The 17,663-nt window shown below is 43.5% G+C and overlaps 1 protein-coding gene across 1 annotated transcript; it reads right to left on the reverse strand.

Annotated features, from left to right (window-relative positions):
• Positions 1-1,859: 1,859 nt before the first annotated feature.
• lbh (LBH regulator of WNT signaling pathway) lies at positions 1,860-13,617 on the reverse strand. Its single transcript, XM_053845818.1, has 3 exons — positions 13,416-13,617; positions 6,731-6,833; positions 1,860-3,788 (listed from the first exon to the last, which is right to left on the reverse strand). Exons 1-3 carry the CDS (start codon positions 13,442-13,444, stop codon positions 3,558-3,560), a joined length of 363 nt encoding a protein of 120 aa, XP_053701793.1. The 5' UTR covers positions 13,445-13,617; the 3' UTR covers positions 1,860-3,557.
• Positions 13,618-17,663: the final 4,046 nt, after the last annotated feature.

A 17,663-nucleotide genomic window follows, 5' to 3' on the forward strand; every position in this document is an offset into this window, starting at 1 on the left:
CTGATTTCTTTTCACAGCTTTTTCAATAAACATAGATTCTGTTCATCCTTTGACTCTAAATATGATGAGAATTTTGAGTTCAACTTCTCTGCTTAGCCAAGACATGTAGAGTGAGACAACTAGGCAACACACTTCACGTCTTCTCTAACTTTTATTCTCACAAAATACAACAAAACTATGACTATGTTTAGACCATGTGATTTTCATTACTATGCCCACGTGAGTACATTTATCATGCACAATATGAGTTGAAGATGTTTTATTAGTTTTGTCTCATTGAACTTGATACAAAACCTCAATCTTCCATGATGAATAGCAACAAGGCGAGGCAGACATTGAAGATAAAAATACGACTCATAATGTCAACATGCTGTAAACAGTTTTATTTCCTGACCCCCTGTAACCTCTACTTCACCAATTAAAACTGTACTGCGTTGCTTTTTTTATGAGCCTCTAGTTTGTTTTCGTTTTTTCAAAGAAGGGCAAAGGCACATGATTTGTATTTTCCATGAAGACCAACAATGCATGTTGATGAAGAGGGAGTATTTACACTGCATCCAACAGCTCCCGGACGCTACCTCTGATGCCTCCATAATTCCCCCGCTGGTATTAATAGGATATTTTTCGAGGAAGAAGGAAGCTGAATAGAACGTCACTTCATTGTTGCACTTCCAGGAAGAGAAAGAAGGGGACGGAGGGCGCAGCTGCAGGATTTCAACCCTCCACCACTGTGCCAGGTTCAAGCCATTTTAACTTGACCCATTCTGCACATGAGGGGAAATCACCTGAGATGTTTCCCCCGAAACAGACATCAGAAAACATTGTTTATTCCTGTAAATCCTCCGGTTACCCATTAGTGCTTTTCCACTGAACCACATTTTATTAGCTCTGGATCATTGTGGTGAGTGTTTACGAGTAAAGCGTGAGGAGCTGCTTCCACAAGGCCTTCATAAAATCGCAGGAGAAGGTAGGTCAGCGAGTCGCGCAGACCTGCGGATTTGGCTGCTCCCGCTACGCACCTTTACTCATATTTTCATATTTTACTATCATTATGAGGTGAAGATAAATGACCTTGTGTTGGATTAGCTTATGGAGATACACAACCTTCAGGGGTCATTTGACAAAATCGATTTCTGCAGTTTGACTTTACAGTTGAGAAGCTGATGTAAACAAACACTACACAGTGGTGGATTCTATTGTTTTCGTCTGTGTAAATGGTGTCTTATTGTCTCAAGACTGGTTCTGAAAATGAGTGTTGGTGAACATCCTCCCCACCCAACATCTCCAACATTCAACGGTCTCCTCTCCATGTGTCCACACCAGCTGCCTCACCCAACTTTGTCTCCGCACAAATCGTCCTTGTGACTAGATGACTTCCTGTCTAACCAGCAGGTCTCACTACTGTCCAATTGAGCTTCCCCTTCACTCCAGCTGCTACTCTCCTGTCACCCATTCCACCCTGTCTGCACTCTTCTCTTCGCCTCCATTAATCTCCAACCTTTGCAGATTCCAAATAAAACAGATCGGATTTAAACTAAATTTTCAGTAAATGTTGACAGGACACGGATTAGAAGGTAGTGTCCAAGATCCACTTATCATCTGAACTGCAACATGAGGTCCCCTTAAGTTTCAAGACACCATTTTATATAATAAAATTAATATTGGGCAATAGCGTGTTCGTTCTGTGCTTTTTGATGGTTTAAGAAAATGACTGTTTATCATCTTTATCACAATTAAATGTGATATATTTTCAAATATCACACGCACATTGATTCGGAATTTGTACCACAGTCAGTCTATGTTACATTTCTGCTTAGAAAGAATAAAAATCCATACACTTGTGTAGCAAATTCAAATATATTTATTTACAGCATCTGCGCGTGTCACAGATCATGTGTGGTCTAAATAATAATTAGAAAAAAAAAAACACCCACAAAACCAAATATAAGAACAAGATGGCGGCTATTCTCCCTGAGCTTTACAAAAACAACGTGGGACTTGGTTGGCGAATGACAGCGTCGAGAGCCCGAATGCCACACAGAGAAATACACCAGTGAAAGGTATTGCAGTCATGCTTACACTCACTTTTCTGAACACAAATCTATTGACAGACTTGTTTCACAAAGAACTGGAAAGCAGAAAGAGTGACAAACACTTGCATACAATTACACTTGAGAGTTACACCAATCGAGAGACGAACACTTCCCGTCAATAGCTTGGCTTGCTGTTGCACTTCCACCCACATCCCTTCACCAGGACTTCACTCTCTGACCCTGGAAATTTCGGTTATGTACAATTTAGAACCTCAAGAGTGTCAGATATATTCGGCAAGATGACTTCCGCTGAACTCGCCTCGCTATATTTACACACACACACACACACCATCCCACAGAGACTGGAAAGTTGTGAATAACCTGAACAGGGCAGCAGTCTATTAACATCTTCCGATGTCTCTGTACAACACCAGATCCAGGAAACGCCTTCAATTTGGTTTTGAAGGAATGACTCAACCCTACAACCACAAACCGACTACTACGAACATTTTAACAGACACAATATGGGGTGGATTGTAAAGAAACGGACAGGGATTCGACCTCAGAATGAGTCATTTTGCTACGGCAATACAACAAGGTGGGACGTCATTTAGATCTAGCACATCACCATTTCTTCAGCGGAGTCAAAGAGAGTAACATTCAGTCCACCCTTTTTCATTTATCTAGTCGACAAAAATGAATACCGACTCAATGAACAAGTAGTTAAATATGAGCGACGTTTGTATTTTCACTGCTTCACCCAATTGGACAGTAAAATATACATTTATTTTTATGACAAACAAGGTTGAGTTTCTGTCGGTTACTGGATGACTCAAGATGGGACCTTAACCGAAGCCAGCATTGAGCGGAAATCCACCACCCCCAGCAGAAACGGACAATAAAGTAAGTTATTTGCAGGATACATGTCTTTTCTCATCTGTACAATGTTTGGCTCTTAATACAGGAAGACTGGGAATAAATATTCCAGGTAGGTGCAGCTCAGGTTTTACCACTAAGAAAGGCAACGTTTATCACAAATCTTGAAAACAACCATTACTAAGCAGAATCTTCATTGTGAAATCCAATTTATCCTTCTCAAGCTGCTTAGTTGTTGTGTCTACCTGGCACAAAGAGTGACAAAGATGAGAACAGACAGACAAAACGTTCACTCCTCAGAAAACAAAGGTGTGGTAATATCAAATACAAGTCTCTGGGGTCATGATGCCAGCCATAATGGGCTCTAGTCTCCTTCAGCACTGAGCCGATGCTTGCCAGCAGAAAGCGGCCGGTTCTGGGTCATGGGACCCACGGTCGGGCAGGAGTGGTCGGAGGAGGCCTTATTGTGCATTGGTGAATTAAAAATGTATTGCTTCTCTGGTGGGGGGGGGGATGAGGAAATGAGATGGCACCACTTAAGATGTCTGCCTTGTCAAGTCAGCCGGTGGTTTAAGGTGCAGTGTGACCAGTGTGTGAGTAGAAGAGTCATTGGCAGAGAGGACGGGACACTGCGGCTCCTCGCTGGCTTTAATGCTGACAATTCTGGGTCGGCTGTCCGTTCTGGATGCTGTCGTTCACCGCTTCCTCTGCCTCTTCTTCCTCCTCTTCCTCTTCCTCCCCTTCACTGACCAGGAACTCCTCTGGGGGCCAGCGAAGCTCGCCGCTCTCGACCTCCCCTTCTGTCGGCTCCACCACGATGGACGGCAGGCGATCTTTGAGTTTACAGCATCGGTCAAAGTCCGACGGGTCAGGGAAGATCTGGAACGACAAAAGCCACCCATCAACACGAGCCGTTTCAGATCCCATGGATTTCCAGGTAATTTAAGACAAGCCAAACATCTGGGACGGTGGCAGTGACATACAGGCTGCGGCCCAGCCCGTAATCCTATAAACAGCAAAGCTAGCTTATTACGACGACACTTATCCAGAAACAAACAGCACATGGAAACTGTTGCGTCAGTGGCAGTTTGCGGGCAAGTGAGGAAGGTCTAGAGAGGCATGTGGCGACGCTGCATCACATTTAATCTAAATGCCTCGCGGGGCAACGTGCCAAACTGCCTGCGGCTTTTCACAAACGTATCGAGCTGCAGATTATCGCAGACATTATCACAACACTCTTGGGGGTTAAGAAAAGGTTAAAGGTCCACAAAGATGTACTCCTCTCCTTTCAATCCTATAGCATCTCATCTTCAAGCACTTCACTGGTGAAGAGGTCCAAGCTTCTCTCTGCCACCTCAGCGGCTCTGACACAAGAACCCTGACCTGTGCCAGATAGCCAGACTTGGGAGCTTGAATTATCGCATACTTTTGGTAACAAACCAGACGCAAAAGTGAGGGAACGAGAGAGCCCATTGTCACATCGAAGCTTCCAGACCTTCCTGATTCTGATTCCACACTTCTGCCATGAAGCCAAGCCATTGACCAAGGTGAGCTTTGAACCCTGCAGACTCCAGGGTCTTGCTCAAAAATCCAAGCGGTGTACACAACCGAACCCTTTGGTCCAGACTTGACTCTGCTTAAAGAGGTTGCAATGCTGGCAACAACTTCAACAGTGTGCATATGGTCGGTATTTGGACACAGAACTACAGAATGAACTTATCAGAACACACCAGAGAACAGATCCATGAACAGTGTATACGTTCAGCTACCGCTGTCTTCGACTCAACAATGAGGGACTCACAAAAGGTAATGATGACTTTCAGAGGTATAATTTACCATTTGTGTTGCCCTCAAGTCTCCACTGTTCACTGTCCTGGCTCATAAAATTAGTAATGACCTCCAATGACACTGAATAGCGGAACGTTTTCTGATCTTTCTGACATCCGGTTGAAGGCCTGCAGCGGTTAAAGCATCTGACAGTATTACATTTGTCATTTAAAATAACATCTTATTTCTTTAGGTGATGTCTAAATGCACAGAGAAACGATAGAATCCTCCCCAGTTTAGCGTCGGGAGCAGTGCTCTTTCCACTGGAAACGGAAGAGGAATTTACTTGCATCCAGGTGGTTACTGAGTTAACATGGCTTCAGAGGAAATACATCTACGGTTGTCTGTCTGTCACAGCCTCAAATAAACATCCATGGGTACGAATGAAGACTAGTTAAACCCAGAGCATTCCTGTCAACGTCTGATGATCAAGCGAACTTTTGCCATGAGAGAGTATTTTGTTGTGTCGACCTCCAGGTTTCTCAGTTCTCAAGCACCAAAAAAAGACCTCCGGGAAAAAGCATGCCACTTCTGGTCCAAGAACAGCATTTTTTCCCCTCCTTTGCTGTTTGGATAAAGAAGATGAATATTTTTAGACCTGAATATTTCACTCTAAGACGTTTGGAAGGCGGGGGAGGGGGCGACGGGTTGACGCATGTCACCGACTGGGCAGAGCGCCCAGTGGAAAAACAGCATTCGATGTGCAGGCGGATGGAGACAAGAAGAGAGAGACGATCCAGCTGCGTCTAATCTCTCTTCCCTCTGCCATGAGGAAAAATAAAGGTGATGGGAAAGACAAAAATAAAATGGAGCCAGCAAGGATGTTCACAAACCAACGAGCGCGGTGACGTCGGCGGCGGAATGTTGCCTCTGAACTGCCTGACTCCGCAATGCTCATAATGTGTAAGCAGCAGAAAGAATAGGGGGTGACCTTGCCTCTGGACCTTCGCTGACACACGTCATAACTTGTTTCCCTTCCAGCAGCAGTAAGTGGCTACATATCTATTTTGGGATGGTCTGGGGTGTGGAGTGCAGGCTGTAGTGGGACCGGTGCGCTACACATTTTACAGACTTAATAGTGACATTGAATTGTGCACCAGTTGTGTCACCCGTTTCCGTTTATAGACGCGTGAGTAAGATTTCGCAGGAGCAGCTGGTACTGAATGATCGAGTCCGCAAACAGAAGAAGTGACTCGTGCAACATCATCCATGACTCACGCCTTTTGTCTACGTCAATAGTAGTTGTCTTTTCTGACATTTTAACTGTTTTTGATGACGCTTTTTTCCTGTACCATTTCATTTTTGGCTGATAATTACTAATATTTTCCGTTGCCACAGACTTACTTATTGATGGACTAAACAAAAGAAGGAATACCGAAACTACAGAGCCCAGTGATGAGTGAAAACCGTTAGCATTAGCTGACCACACAGATGGAGTGTGAATGACTAAGGGAAACCAGCCCTTTTCCTCCGGGTCAAACAGCATCCTCTTCAAGCCGACGTCTGCATATAATAAGGCATTAGCGGGTCGCTGTGTTGAAAAGCGTAGGAAACGCCATGTCCTAAAGGCACCTATAAAAAGACTAGTGAGATCCAGTGTCTCTTTTTTCCAAACGTGGCACTGAAAAAAAAAGGAGGCAGCTGTGCGCTTAAGTAGTTTGTTTCCACAAGCTTGACAGTAAAACAAAGCGCTTGTCAAGAACACCTGATGGAGGCTCTTGTCACCTCCGAGATCAATCGCTTGCTCCTCTGATTCAGAAGATAATGTGGAAAAAAAAAGGTTAGTCGGACGGAACATTTAGTTTTTAAATATTCCATTACAGAGCAGTTCTCTCACGCCGTCAAATATTTACACAACGCTTCATTTTTGCCTTGCAGTCATTTTCCTTTCCTCGGTATTGACACTAAGTGCTGCTGTTAAAGTGATCAAAGTGTATTAATAATTTTATCAGGCTGGTGCAGGTCACATGCTTCAATAAAACGTGTGTACACACCTGAAAGGAGAGTCTGTCCTTGTTGGGGCTTAGCCTCATGTCGTCCATGGGGGTGTTGGTGATCATCACCTCAGTCATGTCTCTGCTGGGCACAAACACGGGGCTGCAGGGGGACAGAGAGCCAAGAGGTCATAAAGAGGCGGATTCTTCTGTGGCACCACTGATGTAGAAGCAGGTCCTCCAAGCCTGGAATCTCATGTGATAAATGAAGAAGAAACGTCGCAACAACTGCAAACCACAAGAGGAAAAACAAGGCTGCAACGATGAGTTTCACTCTTTTTGTTCATGAAGCTTATCGCAGTTTTAGAAGGGTGTTCACAAGGGGCTTTAGAGTCAGAGCAACAGAATGTCTGCACTTGCTCCGACCATGAAGGTGGATGGCTGAACTCTCAGTACAAAAATGCAAGCTAATAAAACTGAGGCTTTAAGGAGGAGGTCAATGTTGTGTTAAGGATCTCCGTCGAGCCCTGACAGACAATCATAGAGACCAGCAGAGAACCACCTGAGGATCAGAGGGTCCTGGCTGGCTCTCAGGGGGTGGGCAGTACTCCAATATAGTCAGGGGCCGGGCCAAGACGGGCTTTAAAAATGATCCATAAAATCAATTGTAAATTGGACAGGGAGAACTTTAGTGGAACCCAAAATGTTGGAACAGAACACTGTAGAAAAAGACTAAAGTGAAATGCAAAATTTCTCTCAAGCACATTTTCAGCAAGTAAAATCATTACTACAGAAGTAATCCATTATTTCATACAGATTTTTCTTTTTGTATGGCCACTTAACATGCTCACATCATATGCTGACTAACCCAAACAGTGGCTAGTTGTCCGGAATAAAAGCAGCGACCTCTCTGCTTAAAAAAAAAAAAACCCTGATAATTTTCTTGTAAAGGTTGACAAGGTTGATAAAACCTTAAATGAAGAAGACAAATATTTCCCATGTATTTAAAAACAGCCATGTAGGCTTGCAAACCTTTGGGAGCAGGTTTAATCCTTTTAAAAAAAAAAAAAAAAAAAGCTACTCAAGTTCTCTATTTAATCCAGAGCATGAGCAGCTTGGAATGATATCAGTCACTTTAACAAACGCTGACAGACCTGTAGGACTGACTGCGTGAGTTTTCAGTTGATCATCTAAACAAGAGGATGTGGTTTTACTTCAAAATGAACCATACAGTGCGGAGACATTTCAGAGAAGTGAAAGCTTAACATTTTCACCTGGAAACTATTGTGTTTAAATGCACATAGAAACACATCATTGGGCTGCTCAGTGTTCTAATCGCCGATTCCGCAGCGACACGAAGCATCCACTTGAAGCCTTTTTGCATCGGCGAGGATGTTTTTGTTTGTGTACACCACACGTGCTGACCACAACAAAGATTGTGCAGCGCTTGCTGTGTTCAACACAGGATGATGCTCTTTTGCACAGTCAATGTGAAACTGTGTGTTAGACTGGGTGGAACCTGATCGGCCCTGTTCCACCAGCCAAACTTTCCATTTTAGATGAAGGTAAATAAAGTGGCTGGCGGCGTTCGGCATTGTCCTATAAAGGATCTAAATAGTCAGCAGCGTGTCCCACGATGCACAACTATGTGGACCCGGGACTGATGCTGAGCGGGTTTCTCACGCTGCTATTTAAAGCCTTGGTGCCTTGTGGTCAAGTCTGCCAGTGGTGTGGTCAGATTTGGAGGACAATGAAGGAACAGCACGAAACCCTCCGTCACATCCTCCATTGGTCTGATTTAAAACCTTTAGAAGGCGATCTCGCAGCATCCGGGATGTAGTGATGTGCAATGTTCAGCATCGTATGGAGCGAATGGTTGTGCTTCACGTGTTTCAGAGAGACGCTGCGCAGGAAGACCAGTGCACAAAAACACTCACGTGCATTTGCAGAACCAACTTCCTGGAAAGGCTTGTTGAAGTTAGAAGAATTGTGTGTTGCGGCCCCTTTAAAAATACACAGAAATAAATGATACTTGAATAAAAGTTGATGCATTTGTATTGTCTTATCTTCGGACTTCGTGTTCACCTTGGGAAGGTGAACCGGCTGTGACCAAACCACATCTGGATTTTTTTTTGTTTTCAAACGATGCAGACATCAAGGGCGCGAGAGAAGTGTCGTACCCTGCTGTTACTCAAGAAAAGAAAGGCTTCACTTTCACATGTGCCACGGGGTACACATTTAGATCTCTGGAAAGTTTTTAGTACGGCACACCTCTGCCTCTTCTTTCCTCCCGAATGGAAACTCTGCATGTACAGAATATTTTGTACAATTGTCTTAAACTTTCCCTGAGTCGGCGTCATCGATGTTAAAGAAGTGAAACTGCTGTATGAATAACTAGCCAAGACCCAATTGATTATGATCCCGGACAAATGAAGGATATGTTTCACTTGTAAGGTTCCACGTTGGGCTTTGCAATGATGTAAACAGACGCTCATGTGTATATTTAGATGCTTACAACTGTCAGTCACATCTTTGAGGACAAAGAAGAACGTCAAGTTAAATGGTGGTCCCTTATTTAGATACTTTACATCGCAAAAGACCTCACTATCTAAAACTATTGATGGCATTGGTGCGAAGGTTGAATCCAGAAACTGGTTTGACCGCCTCCTTTCTTTATGGATCTTCATGTCTCAAGCAAATGTCTGCAGAAATCATGTTGCCTTTGCTGTTCTGCACAACATTTTCTCTGTTCTATTGTCCATCAGATCACTGCGTGGGGAATTGGCAAAGGTCCCAAAAGAAGTTGCCTTGCACAGAAGAATGGTCTGCTGTGCGTCACGGAAGGGCTGCGGTTTGCTGCCTGGTACCGAGTCGACAGCAGAGACAAGACATTCTTGACTCCTATGGCGTCAGATATTGACAGTCCTGTGGACTTCTGCATCCCAGTGTGGCGTAGAAGTCTGCGTTTAGTATCGCATGATGACACATTAGTCTTTCAACTGAAATCAAATGCGGCCAGTGCTTCGCCGGACTATCCAATGTGGAAACTCTTGATTCGATAGACAAACCTGTGTCTCAACACAAAAGTCCAATTGACATTCATCAATACACTGTGCCTTAGGAGTGGGTCGTGTCAGGGCACCAGAGGGTGACTTGCAAGGGCAGTAATTACAGATCCACACAATCTTAAAACACAATATACTGTGAGGTTTCGTTTTGAACGTCACCCTGAACATAGCTATCCCAGATATTCAATAACAGATATTGACATCAAGGCTTGGTGAAGTGGCCATCCGCAGGTACTAAGTGACCGTTGTCAGTAACAATTCCCACCCTCCTCCATCGAACATACACCACCTCCTACTTCAATCAGGCACTCCATTGTTCCCTAGAGTCTTATATACAACCTAGGTGCACTTACTTTGCCATGACCTTCCCACTTTTGACACCAGCTTATTGACATCATCACTGCAAATCCTACTTGAAAAGGGTCAATCAAAAGGGTTTATAATGCCCGAGTCCCACTCCCTCCCCACGTAAATGGCTTTGCCACTCACTAGTGTCCCTTCAAACCATCCACAGAACTCACGCATGACCAAGCTGAAAATGCTTCCAAGTGAAATGGAAATTTAGAACCCTTGAACTGGACACTGGGGTTACATCTTGTGTCGGCGTGAGTCAACTGAAGGATGCGATAAAAAAAGGCGGACCCCCTGCCAAAAAAGCTTCGGCTGCTGAGTCGTCACATCGGCGATCACAATGAGCGGAAACAAACACAAAAGCTCACAGGAAATGCTAAGTTTAACATGGAAAACATAACGTCAGCGTCGACCGCGTTTACAGCTTAGCTCGCCCGGCAGCGGGGTGCAGGTGAGGTCAGCGCGTTAAAAAAGCAGCGCCGGGGAGAAGCCAGATGAACAGAGATGGAGCGAACCTGAATAGAAGGAGATGAGCAAGAGAGGAGAGAAAAAGATAAACACTGGGGTCTTGCCAGTCATATTTCTGCGCTGGGATCGCATAAACATCCTGCTCGGCTAAGAATAACAGAACATCGTACTAATAAAACATAAAGGGGGCATAGTAAGGAGGAAGAGGGGCTGCACAAGTTAACCTGCTGGGAAACAAACACCGCTGCTACATCTATTAGAATCAGCTGGACAAACCCGGTTTAGTTTCCAGGCAGAGGACACGCCAGGTGACCCATCTGCTAATGGATTGCATAAAAGCAGCAGAGAAGGAGACACTGGGTTTGACCTTAGAATGGAATGCTTAATTAACAGCGCAGTAGATCTACAGGGAACCTGGATAGAGGCTCTCGGTATCTTCACACATCAGTCGTTCACTGGCGTCTTTGAGGTGTTTTGGTTCAAGCACAATACGCCTGGTTTATAACCACCTGACTGCCGATGGTTGTGGTTTATGAGCTTTCGTTTTGGGCAGAAAGCTAGGTATAGCGGTTAGTGTTGTAGCAAGAAGGTTGTAGGTTTGACTCCTCATGAAGGAAACTCCTGGAATGGAGTGAATCTGCATCCTTTGTTTCCAAGTTCAACCTGTGCTTTGGGCGATCCGGTTTCCTCCCGTGGCCGAAAAAACAAACAGATTGGCGACTCTGAAATGCCACGAGCATGAAAAAATAGGCGGCCGATTCTGAACCGTAGCTTTGCAAGATGCCGCCATATACCGGTGTAATCTGGCGGCCAAGCTACGGTCGAGAATATGGCGTCCATTTGTTTGTTTTGCAGACGCCCAGACACCCTCCTAGCTAATAGCCTGGTCGGTATAGTGCCATCATACGGGTTTCCATGGAAAGGGTGTTTTTCCCTGTTAATTTTGGTGGATTAGATCGGACTTTGGCGGCTCTCTTGCCTTCATGGACCATCGCAGGCACCATATTTGTTTTCAGGCAAAATCCTGAGTTGTGACACATTTCATTGGTTGATACGGCACCTGACGCCGTTGATAGGAAGAAAATGCAGGTAATTTCAAAACCCATGTACTAAACTTAAAACAATTTTATATGAGAAGCTACTGAGGAGGATCTTGTTTTTTTTGTTTTTTTTTTTTGCTTCTTTGGTGTTAATATCTGTTGGTGAAAAAAAAATCTAAAAGCCTGACAGTCACATAACATTGGTTAATGAAAAAACTCTCAAGTTTCTGGACTGGGACTCAAAATTACACTGAGAAAGCACAGTCTTGTAGACATAAAACCACCAGGGATGTTCAGCCCTACCTAGCATCCTTAACAACTGTGTCACAAACATGACGGTGAGATTCCTTCCTTCAAATCCTAATGGATCTAGAGAACAAAGTCGGATCACTGCCAATCAAGAAAATCCACTGACCACCTGGATCCTTCTCCAATGGTTGCATGGTTTAATCTAGGCACTCTGGTTTTCCACCACAGTCCAAGAACAAAACAGACCCTTGGTGTGCCCAGCGGCAACCTGTGGAGGGCGTTCCACTTTCCTAGCACCACAACGATGGGAATTGCATCAGTGAATAATTCAAACCACAAATTGCTAGGAGTCTTATTCTCCGGATAAAGACCTTAATTCTGTGTCAAATATCTTTGCACTCCAAACTTTCCTAGGCCAAGTTCTGAGCCACACAAGTGTACAAAAAGCAAATAGGATTTTCAACTGTAGTCGCCTGCAGCGTATGACGAGAGCGGCGTAGATCTTGGAGCGCTGACGTCAAAACCATGATTCAATTATTTGCACTCAGAAAGCTGTCGTCATAATTTGCCTGAAGTTAAATGAAGTTTGGAGAAATTTCCATTATACATTTCAGAAGTAGGACACATTGATGTTTCGTCTGTCTTGCGACATGTACAACCCATCATGAGACGTGCAATAATTCTCTGAATGTGCATGTACGGCACACAGGCATATACACCATATTTTATCTGAAAATAACTTCATGAGTGTGCACATCTGTTTATTTGTACATATTTATTTTATACCTTAGAGCTTTTATTTATCATTTTATACTGCTCTTTTGCACCGACACTGGTGGTGGCTTAATCTCATTGAACATGTGTATAATGACAATAAAGGCATTCCATTTTTTGTTGCATTATTTGGAACTGAGGCTTTAATTTCTGCGAGTGTTTGCTGAAGACGTGCAAATCCAACACACCTTAGGACAGCTTTCTCCACCTACATTCAATATCTGCCGTGTTTGAATAGTCAGCCCTGCAGTAGTGCCATTTAGCCATAAACCAAAAGGCAACCAAGTTAAGAAACGCTTTAAATTAAGGGCGACTGAGTATTTTCACTTCATGTGTATGTGTGCATGACAGTGAGAAGCTCCTGCAGAAGGTGTGGTTCACCCGAAAGAGCTAAAGCAGTTAAGGGGAAAAAAAAAAAGAAAGAGCAGAAAGTGTGGTGATAGAAACCCAACTTCCTGCAGCAGCCTGTTGAGGTTAGAGCAGTTATGGGGAAAACAAACACACACCAAACCAAGCACTCTAAAACATGAACGTTACATTCATTTTTCAAGGTAAATAAGTCGCCCTTGGGTTTGAATTGCGCCCTTCCTTCTCGGCCTGAGCTGCACCTGCAGCAGCCTGGTCTCATCCTTCACTCTTTCAGGATGCACCAGACGCAGTGGTCACACATGTCGAGCATCCAACAGCTGCGAGCACTGTGGACCACTAACACCTAATACTCAACAAGGCATTCTTACCTGGCGCTGAGCAAAAACGATTAGGTTCGACAGAGACGCGAGGTGAAGAAGTACTCACCAGAAAAGAGGAGGTGAGAAAACAGACATGAATTCACACCTGCCGCCAATTCTGCTTGATGAGTGAATGGAATCGCAACTTCCCTGCTCTGCCTCTCCTCCACTGAAGGTGAACCCGGCTGAGCGGCGGCTCCTAAATTCCGAGACCTGCCTGGAGTGGAGTATTTATCGGAGAGGCGGCTCCTGGAGCGAGCAGACACACCTCCCCGCTGCATGGAGCAGAAAATCTTCAATGGCAGCGCAGCGTCGGCAGCAGCCAATCGGAGCCCAGCAGGCCCCGCCTCCCCGCCCCGTCTCCTGGATGACGTCAGCAGCCAGCGAGCCCTCATTGGGAATGGGCGACAGCGTGATGCTATTGATTTGTAGTCTCCAAGGCAACAAAGTGAGAGACTTACCTGCGCCTGGATGTCAAGGCGTCGGGATTATCTCATCCGTGACATCAATACAAATGTGGAGTGAGACACACAGAGGGAGAGAGAGGCCTGTATTTGACTGTCTCGCTGCACGTTTTCCAAGGGCAGGTTTGCATCACATCCGAGCTTCATTTAATTCATTTAAATCTCAGTGACGTCACGCCTGACCGGGTGCGATGAGTCAAAATGTTCTTTTCTTAAATGTGACATTTCGTTTGCTCTTCGAACTCAAGTTTAGAGAAAGAAAAAACGGCACTCTACTGCCACCTTCCGGTCAAATTCTTGAAGAGTATACATCATTTTGGTGGCTCTCTGATCAGAGAACAATTACAAATCATATTGTCTCAGGGAAACATAATTTAAAAATAAATAAATACTATATATACTCTAATTTTCATCTTTTCCAGGAGGAAACCTCTCTACGTTACACCCTGATTTGATTTTAAAAATGCGAGAGGCACATAACATTTTAGACAAAACAATATGGTGTACATTTTCGAGGTTCATAGGTCTCCGCTTGATTATTGCTTGAAATTTAAAACGCTAAAATACCAAGTGAAACTGATGGAAACTTTTTTTTTTAATTCATTGATTACTAAAGTGAGTTTTCAGCAACTGGACCATGAAGCCCAGGCCATGGAGACCATGCACTATAAGGAAAAACCACGCCATTTAGCCTTCATAAAATATACATTTGGCTTTTTAAAAGGGGGGGAAATACCGAAATCCACCGCCTCTTCCTCCCCTCTACGCTTGTGCGCCATCTGCTGCCACCCTGGAGGTTTCAGCAAAGGTCAGAAGAGAAGCAACAGCTTGAAGAAGGTTGCAGGTGGAATAATAATGTGAGTCACACATTGGGTCATGGAGAGCACGGTTGCAGGAGATGTAGCGAGATATAGCAGGAAAACAATGAAACTGTTCACCTATATTAAACTTGTGACAAATAACGTAAAAAAATATGGACAGATTTGAATGGAATTTTCAGGAGATATGTCAAATAAAAGAACAAATGATGGGGTCCTTTTGGAGATTTGGGGAGTGAATCATTCGGATTTTATTTATTTATTTTTGAAAGGATACTTTGTCATTGGGATATAGTGTTGGAGCTGCACTAAAGCTCAGTGGTTTTCTAGCTACAAATGATTTATCCAGGTAACTGGTTTATTAAAACTATTTTTTCTAATGAAAAACAATTATCATTGCAACATTATTAAATCATTGCAATGATTAGTGACGAGTATATAATACTGTTTAATTATATTAAGTGAAAATGTATCTTCGACTATTTTCGGGCAAAAACATAAATAATTAGGATTAGGTTTCAACGACGGTGTTAAAGTAGCTAAACAACATATATATATATATATATATATATATATATATATATATATATATATATATATATATATATATATATATATATATATATATATATGTAAAACTCGGCGCTTCCACAAGGTGACGCTGCTGACTGTGGTTGAAGAGTGAGCACACTGGCGCGATAGGTTGTTCCAAAGCAGTGTGAAGTTTACAGGTTCTCTATCCTCATTTATTCCCCACACAGGTCAATGTTTATCAATTATTTTTTACGCGGGGACCAATGGGAAATGGGAAAGAGTGATATTTCTTCATACCTCATGTTGTTTATACGCGAACTTTTGGAGAATAATTAGAAATTAGCACATTTATTTGGTGTTTATGAGCTCCATAAAATACTTAAATGAATACATAAATCGTAGAAAGTTGTTCAAGATGTGAAGGTGCAGTTTCAGTGCAAAGGCGACACCTTGTGTCTGTTTGGTGTCACTACAGGCGTGCTGGATAAACAGCCGCACATCTGGACAGGCCGCAGAAGGGAGGCTGATGTAAATGAACGAGGCCCTGAAGGGGACAGTCGACTGTGTTGACTCACAATCTTCACATTTGGGAAAAGTGTTTATGTGACTTAGTGTAAGTACACGTTAATCCCTGGGGTGGATATTTCGTCTTTGCTTCATGTATACAAGCGTGTAGTGTCATGTTTTGGGACCTCAGCTCTCTTGACCCGCTGCACGCCACGCTTGCTTGCAGGTGGTCTGTCCGCACTCCAAGGACCCACTGCATTTCATATTTCATAGCGGGAGAGCACAGCTACGACGGCGATCATCAAGTCCACATGGTTTCAGCGCACATTAGTGTCAAACATGTGGCCTGCCAGTCCTCTTCCTACCACGCTACAGGCTCCCTCGCTGGGTCCTCGCAACTTAAAGTCAACCACGCTAGAAACTAAAATAATCTATTAATAAAACATAATACATATGCTAAATGTGGCAAGAGCTTGTTACACTTGCAAAAATTAAACAAGTAAAAGATCAGACGTCTGTTAAACTCCAGGCCTGGGGGCCAAATCCAGCCCACTAAAGTCATCTTACGTGGCCCACAGCGGTTTTAAACACATTACATTTTAAATCATACAGGTTGTTTTATTGATGTCCATAAATTCTATACTTAATAAAGTGTATATGGAGCTCCTTAAAAATTACCTGGGGGACCCAATTTGGCCCCTGGACCTTGACTTTGACATGCGTTATGAAGACGCTCGACACTGTTCCATGGCCCCAACAAGGCTCAGAATTAAAATACAAATAAAAGTAAATCAGAAAATAAAAAGTAAAATGATTGGTAAATACTTAGTGAGACATATATTAAAACACTACGACATCTTTGCCTTAAACAAGTTGTAAGTACTTTTTTTTTTGTTCTGCTCTGAGGCTCAGAAGTGAGTGAGAAATGAAATCAGTAGGTGGTGCGGACTGTTCTCTTCGCTCATCATTCCTCAGATTCCACTTGATACATTTTCATTTTTGTCAGTGGGGTCAAAAACATTGAAGTGGATTTGGACCTCCTCCAAACAGAACCTCGCCAGCGCCGTTATTCAACAAGGTCAACCCCTGATTTAGATGATAAACCAAAGCCAAAACAGGGCATCTTGAAACTGTTAGGAAACTATTTGAGATCTTAAACACAGCGCAGGGACTGTGTACATCTCCCTAATGTCAATTTATGCACAAGTGTGTGTTTTAGTCAGGCTTCGCTACACATTCTTTCCTACTACTGAGCTGCTTCACTGTCACTGTTGCTGTGACTCACATGTGAGGCTAACATTGTCGAGTCACTGTGACAAAGCTTGTTAATGTTGAGGAACAAAAAACTGCATTCCAGGAACGTCAAAACTGCATGTCATTAATCCGATATCGACAATAACTTTCTCAAATATTTGTTGAATCCTGCCGCAGAAGGAGACAAATGGAGACCTCCCAAGTCCGTGAGAGTCAGAGGGAACTGAGGATTGTAAAGGTATTCTCCAGGTCCAGAAGATGTTTAATGGTTTAACACGTGGAGCGTGACCCTTCGCAGACCCAGCGTTAATAATGCTGTCATCACCTTTAATACTTAGCATTCAGGTTTGAGTGGTCCTGCTGATGCACGCCCCATCTGTCAGACAGCAATGTCACAAGTTTAAAGCTCAAATTCACTCATCTGACCTACATTTTTAGTTTTGATTTTCTTTCTTCTTCCCATAGAAATAGGAATATTTTTAGAGGTCACATTACGAACTTTCAGGTGCAATCTGTGTTTGGTGCGAACATAGCTCACTTAAATTTGATCAAGTGGACTTCAACTTTTGTTGAGACACAGCAAGTTGAAAAGTCAAGTCATACTGAAGATATAGTAGTTACCTGGATGTAACCCCAGTTCTGTGAGTCACTTTGTTATTGGTTTATCCCTCATAAGGCATCACCTGTGCCCTGAAAGATCTTTTCTATACACTCTGCCCACTGAAGGAAGGGGTAGCC

Source organism: Synchiropus splendidus, chromosome 16 (genome assembly GCF_027744825.2).
Source record: "Synchiropus splendidus isolate RoL2022-P1 chromosome 16, RoL_Sspl_1.0, whole genome shotgun sequence".
Taxonomy (NCBI): domain Eukaryota; kingdom Metazoa; phylum Chordata; class Actinopteri; order Syngnathiformes; family Callionymidae; genus Synchiropus; species Synchiropus splendidus.

Excerpts from the sequence above, each read along its gene's own strand:
- lbh (XM_053845818.1), bottom strand. The coding sequence starts at position 13,444 with ATGTCTGTTTTCTCACCTCCTCTTTTCTG. Across the intron at positions 6,834-13,415 it reads TTCTCACCTCCTCTTTTCTG|CCCCGTGTTTGTGCCCAGCA; the intron begins GTGAGTACTTCT and ends GTCCCCCTGCAG. Across the intron at positions 3,789-6,730 it reads AGGACAGACTCTCCTTTCAG|ATCTTCCCTGACCCGTCGGA; the intron begins GTGTGTACACAC and ends TTGTCGTTCCAG.